The 9,246-nt window shown below is 43.7% G+C and overlaps 1 protein-coding gene across 1 annotated transcript; it reads right to left on the reverse strand.

Annotated features, from left to right (window-relative positions):
• Positions 1-2,632: 2,632 nt before the first annotated feature.
• LOC123100558 (uncharacterized) lies at positions 2,633-7,721 on the reverse strand. Its single transcript, XM_044522468.1, has 2 exons — positions 6,883-7,721; positions 2,633-2,934 (listed from the first exon to the last, which is right to left on the reverse strand). Exons 1-2 carry the CDS (start codon positions 7,403-7,405, stop codon positions 2,927-2,929), a joined length of 531 nt encoding a protein of 176 aa, XP_044378403.1. The 5' UTR covers positions 7,406-7,721; the 3' UTR covers positions 2,633-2,926.
• Positions 7,722-9,246: the final 1,525 nt, after the last annotated feature.

Consider the following 9,246-nt stretch of genomic DNA (forward strand, 5'->3'; position numbering starts at 1 on the left):
ACAATAAGGTATGCTCAACAACATCACAATGCAACACTATTGGAACAACAATACTCAAAACATCACATTATAGACTCATGTTCAAAACTAGGGTTAGGAACAACAAGAACAAATCAATCCAAATGGACAAATCCAACCAATAAAAATTTGTGAGATGAAGGAGGTTACCTCAACGAACGGAAATGACACCGGATCCACGGACCAACCCAATCGATTTGCAAGGATTTGAGAGGGGCTAAGTGAGGGACACAAAGGGGGAAAAGGGCAAGAGCTCGGGATAGGCCAATGGGGGAGAAGATAGTGAAAAGTGAGTGGTGGGTGAAAGCCCCACGACCACCTAAAATATCTGCACCAGAAACGGCAAGGACGGCGGCGTTTCTATAAACGCTAGCTTGCTCGGCGTTTCCACCACGCCGCGTCAGCAAACAACACGTCCTCGGCCTGGCAGTGGGCCAGGTCAGAAACGCTAGCCGCCTCGGTGTTTCGTAGTTGATCAGAAACACCGCGGGCCCTGGCGTTTCTAAAAGGGTCAAATCGTGAAATACTTTCACGTCGGGTTCAGTTTGTGATGATAAACTCTGACAATGTCAGAACAGTGATTTCGGCCACGGTATGTGCGCTGTGTAAAAAGCTGAGTTCCATCGGAACCGGAGGCGCGTGCCCACACTCCCGCTCACTCACAGCACCGTCTTTCCACGGACTTGCAAAGTGCTTCATCACTAGGTAGTATACTATACGTACTACGGAATAATAATACCTGCAAAAAGTGCTCCATCAATACCACTACCACCTTTGTTGCATACAGACTACTGTAATCAAACAGGGAATGACTTGCCCAGCCGGTCTCCTACTGGACTCCAGTCCAGTACCTACTCCGCGTATGCTTTTCTATTTTCCTCCTCCTCCAACGGCAACGGGCGCTGGGCGCTCCTTTTACCAGTTGCACCCAACCTTTGGGCAGCAAAAGTGATGGCACAAGGAAAAAGAAGAGGGCGCGAACGAAAACGCGAAACTTCCTGTCACTCACTTTGATGGCCCATTTCCTCTTTGGACGCGCAGGTGCAAGCTCTGTGGATGGATGTGCCTTTACCCCAGCGCCATCGTGGACGATCTACCTCGAAAACGTTCTGCGGGACGGCCCCGTCCTTGCATCATGGCTCTGGGGACGAGTCTGGTCTGCGTGCAAGTGCATGCATTGCCATTGCCATTGCATACGGTACGGTGCGAGTGCTACGGACGGAGCCTGCCGTTTCTTTTCACGGCCGGGAGCCCGGTTGGCGTGGTTCATGGCTGAGTCATTTGTTGGTCTCTAGCTAAAAAAGAAGAAAGAAAAAAGTTAAGGCATTCGGTTTCCTGCTTTCCCGCAAACGCACGCTGCCTCCTGTGCCGGGTTGTAAACACGTTTTCATGACCGGTATACGTACTACTACCTTCCGACTCGATCGATCGCCATTATCATTCTACTTTGCGGCTTTGGCCTGGCCCCCCTTCTACCTCTTCTCTTCTCTAGTCTAGTAGGACAAAACACTAGGCCATGCCATGATTTCTTTCAGGGGCCGGAGCCTGGAAACGTCGTCCATGAACCATACACTGTTGCCCACAATAAAAATCGCACAATTGTTTTCTCAGCGACATAATAAACGGAGATGCTACTAGCACGCACTAACTAATGATTGTCCCTAATTATGGCTTGGTGTCTCCCGACACGACACTATAGCACGGCCAAAATGGTCCAAGATGTCACGTCAAAAAGGAAAAAAAAGGTCGAATATGTCTCTGGGATCGATCAAAGGTACTGTTCATGGGTAACAGCGCCATCGTTAGGTTCATCGCGTCATCGGTCTCACCGTGCCCTGAGGAGACGGAGATTGAGAGAAAAAGATTGCTATAGCGATGATGCGGTGCAGAGCCTTCAGAGTTCCAGAGAGGGGTGGGTGCGGGTCGTCGTAATGATTTGGTCAGGAGGACGGTACGGAGCCCTTGAGCCACGCGTTTGCAGCGCAGCACAGCAGCAAGTGCGTCTTTGGAGATTCCAGCTTGTGGTCATCGCTCAAGACTGAACCAGTCGGTGAAAAGCCTCTCGCTCAGTCCCAAGTCCCAGCCTCGTTGGTCGTAGCCACCGGAGTCCGGACTTTCAACGCGACCCAGATGTGGAGAGGTCGAGACGCGCCGTGGCAGGCAGGCGCACGGGAGCTTTTGCACGGTGGAGTTTTGATGTTAGAAAAGTTTCGTTACATTCCGCTGCATCGTACCGTGGGAGTGATGATTCCGGTATATACATGACGACCCCGATTAAGCCAATGTGGCTGCAAACTCCGATCGACAATGTTACCGCAAACGCTTTCTGTTTTGCGAGGAAATGTCACAGCATACCTTTTTTTTTTTTACAAAAAAGAGCCGCCTCTCCGATTTCTATATATAAGAAACCACTTGTTTTCGTCACGGCATACCTGTCTGCAAACCTTGAACATGTGTTCTTCCTCACTTGCTCAGCTTGCAACAACTCGCTGTGTCCCCATCAGGAGGCAGCGATCAATGACGCGAGGAAAGGGCCAATTTTTTTTTAGCAAAGAAGGGTTTCCCCTCCGATTTCCATTATAGAAACCAGGCCGAAGCCACGAGCAGTCTAGAAGTCTTACAATAAGAAGCGGAACAGAGAGTAAAAGCGAAACCCGTGCAAGGAGTGGCCAGGGACACAGCCCCCCACCCCCGGATAGTCAGATCATTACAAGTTTCCATCACAAAAGGCTAAACGGAGGAGAAGACAAATCTAAAGCAAAAGCAGCAGCAAGCTCTTGAAATGTCGCAGCTTCCCTAATCCTTCAGCCGCGGAACCCTGAAGCGCCATTCTTGCGAAGCTTTGAAGATCTCACTTGCCACCTGCTCGATGAGTCTTGCCCCCAACGTCAGCATTCTTTCCCCTGGGTCATTTTTCTGCAAAATAGCCCAATCAGTAATCCAGCAGCATATTCGTTTAACAATCCCAATCGGGTCGTTTACTTTTTTCTTATCAAACACAATGTCATTGCGGCAATTCCAAATCGCCCAAAGCAGAGCAGAAGTGCCAATCAACACCAGTTTTTTACTCTCTTTGTTAAAATTGTTTAGCCACCCCCCAAAACAGTCGTCAATGTTTATGGGAGTTTTCTTAAAGTCAAATGAACATCTCACCAGATTCCAAATGATTCTGGCAACCGAACAGGAGAAGAAAAGATGATCAATGTTTTCCTCCTGTCCACAAAACACACAATGTTTGTCCCCTTTCCATCCTCTTTTCAATAGGGTGTCTCTAGTAAGGATACTTTTTTTGCTTAGCAACCAAAGAAAGAACTTGATTTTTGCAGGTACCTTGACTTTCCACAGGAATTTGTGTGGAAAACCCATGTCAGTACGAACTAGGTGTAGATATAAGGATTTTACAGTGAATATTCTGTTAGCATTGAGCATCCACATGGGCTTGTCTCTGCCCCCGTGCATTAATATGTCCTCACATCTTCTTTTAAGGCTATCCCACAGCCCCCCATAGCCTCCATCTATATTTCTTCTGAAAGACATAGCATTCCACCCTTTTTCAATCACCCCTCTGACAGTAATTTCTCTGTCATTGCTAATCGCATACAATGAGGGGTATGCCTCTTTTAGTGGTTTGTCATCCACCCACCAATCTTCCCAGAATCTGGTATTTCTCCCATCCCCTAGTTTTTTTTTATGCGAGGGAAAACTAAATTCTTGATACTTATCAGGCTAGTCCAGAATTGCGAGTCCCCCTGTCTTTTTTAATGCCTGACAAGCATTTGTTCTGGATATATTTAGATCTAATGATATCTTGCCAAAGTCCCTCCTCAGCTTCTAGTTTCCAAATCCATTTAGCTAGCAAGGCAATGTTAAATTTCTCTAGATTGATTAGCCCGAGACCTCCTTGTTGTTTAGGAAGGCAGCATGTTTTCCAGTTAACTAAATGATACTTTTTTTATCCTCTTCCGCTTGCCATACCAGTCTCGCCCTGAAGAAATCAACTTTTTTCCTGACTCCAACAGGGAGCAGATAGAAAGACATCATGTATATAGGAATATTTGTTAGGCACGACTGTACTAATGTGACTCTGCCAGCAATATTGAGCAATCTGCCTTGCCAGCACGCACATCTTTTCTCTATTTTCTCAGTTACATTCCTCCACATCCCATTACTGATCCTTTTATCATGGACTGGTAGGCCTAGGTATTTCAGTGGCATCTCCCCAAACGCACAAGTAAAAATCTCTTGATATATATCTTTCTTGTCCTTAGCTTCTCCAAAGAGGTATATGTCACTTTTGTGAAAATTAATTGTGAGTCCTGACATTTGTTCAAAAGCAGTCAGAATAAATTTGGGATTTCTCGCTGACACCTCATCATCCTGGATTAGGAATATGGTGTCATCTGCATATTGCAGTATGTTCACTCCATTTTCATGATTGTTTGTGAGAACCCCTTTAATAAATCCCTCATTACTAGCTCTGTCCATAATAATGGCCAGGGCGTCAATAGCTAAATCAAACAATAGGGGGGATAATGAGTCCCCCTGGCGAAGCCCTTTAAAAGTTTTAAAAAACTTTCCAATATTGTCATTTACCTTCACACCCACTTGCCCCCCCCCCCTCATGGTGTGCATCACCCAGTCACACCACTTGTCAGGAAAGTTTTTGAGTTTCAGCATTTTTATGGACAAAAGGCCATTTGATTTTGTCATATGCCTTTTCAAAATCTACCTTAAATAGCATAGCATTTTGTTTTTTCATTTTGATTGAATTTATAGCTTCATGTAGGATCACCACTCCCTCCATAATGTATCTGCCTTTCACAAAAGCAGTTTGAATGGGAGAGATGATGGGGTTAACAACCTTACTAAGCCTGTTCATCAGGACTTTAGTGATGATTTTGAAGCTGACATTCAACAGGCAAATGGGTCTGAATTTCTGGATCTGTTTGGCATCTTTGACCTTTGGGACCAAGGTAATGATCCCATAATTCAACCTAGCTAAATCAACCACACCTCTGTGGAAATCATCCATAATGTTTTTTATATCATTCTTGATTAAATCCCAGAAGTTCTGATAGAATTCAATAGCAAATCCATCAGGGCCTGGGCTTTTGTTTTTTTCCATGGAGAACACCACTTCCCTAATCTCTTCCATGGAGAAGTCCTTAACCAATTCATCTTGTGTTTGAGGAGAGATCTCTGCAGACCCTTGTATGTTGAGATTGATAGTAGAGTTTTCAGCTTGACCAAAAAGATTTTTATAGAATGTAGTGATATACTCAATCAGTTCTTTCTCTCCCTCAATCACACCCTCATCCTGTTCTAACCTGACAATCCTGTTCTTCCTTCTCCTCCCATTCACTTTGGCATGATAATATCTAGTATTGGAATCTCCTTCTTTGATTTCCTTATCTTTGTATCTCTGTAACCACTTGATTTCTTCTAATTTGAAGATTTCTTTCAATTCCCTTCTCAATTCTTTCTGCATAATTCTTTCTTGGGCATTAATCCCTCTCAATTCTGCATTTTTATCTATCATGTCCAGCATATTTAACAGTTCCTTCTTTCTTTTCCTATACATAGCATTAGCATTTAAAACCCACCCTTTGATTTTTTGTCTAATGTTTCTGAGTCTTTTTTGCCAAGTGTCCATACTAGATCCATTACACCTCACCTCCCAGTTTTTTTCCACAAATTCCTTAAATCCTTCCATATGCATCCATGCATTTTCATATCTAAAAATGGGAGGAGCATTTCTCTACTCACCAGAATCCAACAGCAGTGGAGTGTGATCTGAAATCTCTCTTTCTAATGCTGTGACCATAGTCATGGGGTATTTATCTTCCCAATCTGGGCATACCAAGACCCTATCAAGTTTCTCATATGTAGGGTCTGGCATATTATTTGCCCAAGTGAATTGTCTCCCACTGATTGGGATGTCTCTTAATCCAGCATGTTCAATAATAGCATTAAAAACAAAGCTGAAGTGATCCACCCCCTAGTTTTATTTTTCTCTGCACTGTTTCTAATGATATTGAAATCCCCCAATGACACAGGGGAGAGGGTTATCTTGATACAATCTAGATAATTCAGCTAAAAAAGCTGCCTTCCCTTCTCTTTGAGCATCACCATAGACAGTCACCAAGTTCCAACTAAACTTAGCTTTTTTTTTATCAAAAAGTAGTGTTCTGATAAAATATGTGCCTTTTTCCACTTGTGTCAAGTCAAAATTATCATTATTAATTCCTACCAATATTCCTCCAGATTTGCCTCGAGGGGCAATCCATTCCCAGAGAAATTTTTTTCCCCCAGCAAGGTTGTGCAATTCATTTTTTGTAAAGTCACCCTTAATGGTCTCCAAAAGGCCAACAAAATCTAATTTTTTTCTATGATTGCCTCTCTGATAAAGTTTTTCTTTGTGTCCTGTCTAATCCCCCTCACATTCCAAAATATTCCTGTCATTGTTTCTTTTTCTTCTTTCTCCCTCCCCTAAAAGATATAGCAAGCTTCCCAGCACTAGCAGCTGAGGTGCCAATCTTATTTTTCTTATTACTAGAGAATATTTTCCTCAAGGTGTCATGGTAATCAAGATCCATTTCTGTATCAGAGTGATCATCACCTGAGCATAGTTCTTCTAGTTTAGCATCTCCAATATCAATTAGATTGGGAGAACTTTCATTTTTTTCTTTTTCCTCTTGATTTCTTATGTTTTGTAGATATATATATCTCTTCTAGCCTGTTCCATATTGGAGATCAGGTCTAGGTTTTGGCTGACCAGGTCAATAGTACACCCCAGCTCCACCCCCACTTTCTCTGCCATTTCAAACAAAGAGATTTGATCCTTAGTAAGGGTTGGGGACTTACCATAGTTATCCTTGTCAGCAGCTCTCTCCTTAGCCAGATCTTCAATCTTGGAGTCCTTTTTGTCTAGATTTCTGTCACTTCTTCTGGTTGGTCCTTCTTTGTCTTTTTCTTTCTTCTCTTTATCAGAGATCCCCAGTTTTGATCCCAGAGATTCCACAGAATCCTGGCTAGCATTATAATCCACTGGTTCAGTGTAATTGTCTTCTATCAGAGGATCTTGAATATTATCTTTATCAGAGTCATTTTTCTCTCCCATATCATCTCCAGAGATCTCTTTTTCATCCCACTGGTCTACTTTTTCTATGAATTTGTCTATCATCACTTGCTGCTTCTTGATCATATCCATCATAGCTCTCTTCTCCTCTTCCCATGAAGTGTATTTCTTTTCTTCCACAGCCCTCCAGGTTTCTTGTTTGTTATTGTCTTCCTCCATCTCTTGAATTCTATGTATCAGTCTATCTAAATCAGCTTCAACTTTTTTCCTCAAGCCAACCTCAGCCAGATATTCTTTTTGAATGTTCATGATCTCTTCATTTTTTTCCTCATTTCCTCAAATTGCTTGAGTCCCACACTTCCCAGGGAGATGTTTTCTTTGTTTCCTTCAGCATCTACTCCACCAATCTTGATCTTGTTCCTCATGTCTGCAGTTTCACATTCTCTGTCTATTTCAACATCCATATGTTTCCTCTTATCTTCATACCACCCCTGTTCCACCACTTTTTCAAGTTCCAAGGTGACTCTTTATATCATGAGGTCTTTGTCAGTTACTTCAGTATGTGTAGGAATTTTTTCAAAATCTCTCACTCCCACCCTGGCTCTGATTTTTTCCAGCAAAATTGTTGTCATATCTATCTCCAGGACTGGGCCAACAGTGGCAGCTACTTCACAAGCCCCAAAAAATGTCTGAAACACTCAGGCATTTTGCCAATTTTCACCCACACAGTGTGCAACTTTCCTATGGCTTGTGTATCATAGGTCCAACTATCCACATTTATGACAGCCTTTGTCCCCAGCAGGTTAATGTTTCCAAACTTGTGTAATTCAGTCAGTCTGCTCTTGTTGGGGAACCTCATGAGATAAGCCCTATCTCCATGTTTTTTGCATCTCCATTGCCAGTCCCATTTGAACATGTAGTTAAACCCCTCCAAGAATTGTGTCTCATTGATCTCCCCAGAGGCAATAGTGACAATTCCTATCGGGTTAATCTGCTCACTACTCACCACCTCCCTAGAATTTTGAACCAAGAGCACTCCCAAACCTCTGGCTGCATATCCAACATATTTAGGCAGGGGCTTAATCTGTTTCATCCAGTTGCAATCTTCAGTGATGTGAGAATTTTTTCCACAGATGATACAGTTAGTAAGCTTGCAATCTCTAGTTTGATGTCTGAAATCTTTGCACTTGTTACAGGGAATTCTGAAGTTGTTCCCACTTTTTCCTAGATCAGGGCCTTCTCTCTGTGGAAATCTGCTTTCCCCCCCAAGAGCTTTGGTTTTGCCTGGATCCAGAACCATTATCCATATCTCCTCCGTAGCTAACCTCTCTGCTTTGTATCCCTTTCTCTCTCTCACCCTCAATCATCTTCCCCTCCTCTCGCTGCTTGTCAGCTCCAGTTACCATGCCAACCCCCTGCTGTGCCATCTAGGCAAGGAGAGCCCCAAACCACTGTTGCTGTTGAAGAAATTCAAGCGGGGGGATGACACCAGGGGCAGGATCTTTACCTTTGTCCTCAGATCCGGCTCTGTTAGCCTCTGGCTTGCCCCCCTCTCTATCTTTGTCTTCTGTAGTTCTACCAGCATCTGGGAGTTGCGTCCCGCCTCCATTCCCCTGGTAGCTAGAAGTCCCAATGGTGGATCTTGAACTACCAATCTGAGAGAAAGTGCCTTTGTATCTGTCCACATCTTCTTCTTTCTTTCTGTAATGGAAGCCATCTCTACCACCACGGTTGAATCTTCCCCCTCCACGATTGTTCCCAAAACCTCTGTTCATCTCTTCTACTTTCTCTCTTTCTGGTGGCGGCGGAAGAGGTGGAAACCCTAAATCCTCAAGGGGGTCACACTCTTCCCCCCACAGGGAGAGAGACGCTTTATTTATACTGCCAAAACTTTCAGAAAGCGTATTTACCAAAGGCGTTTCTCCCCGTTGCCCATTTTGCCCCCATATCTCACTTTCCCCAAATTCTCCTTCTCTGGCAGAGTAATCCCCCACACAACAACCCAAGCCATTGGTGATTTCCATTTCCTCTATATAGTTTGCCTCATTAGACCAGACATCTGGAATTTGGGCATATTGAATTCTACTCATTTTATTAACAACCTCCCTTCCCAGTAAAACCTGATTAGGGGCGAGCATCTCTCTCTGTTT

Source organism: Triticum aestivum, chromosome 4D (genome assembly GCF_018294505.1).
Source record: "Triticum aestivum cultivar Chinese Spring chromosome 4D, IWGSC CS RefSeq v2.1, whole genome shotgun sequence".
Taxonomy (NCBI): Eukaryota; Viridiplantae; Streptophyta; class Magnoliopsida; order Poales; family Poaceae; genus Triticum; species Triticum aestivum.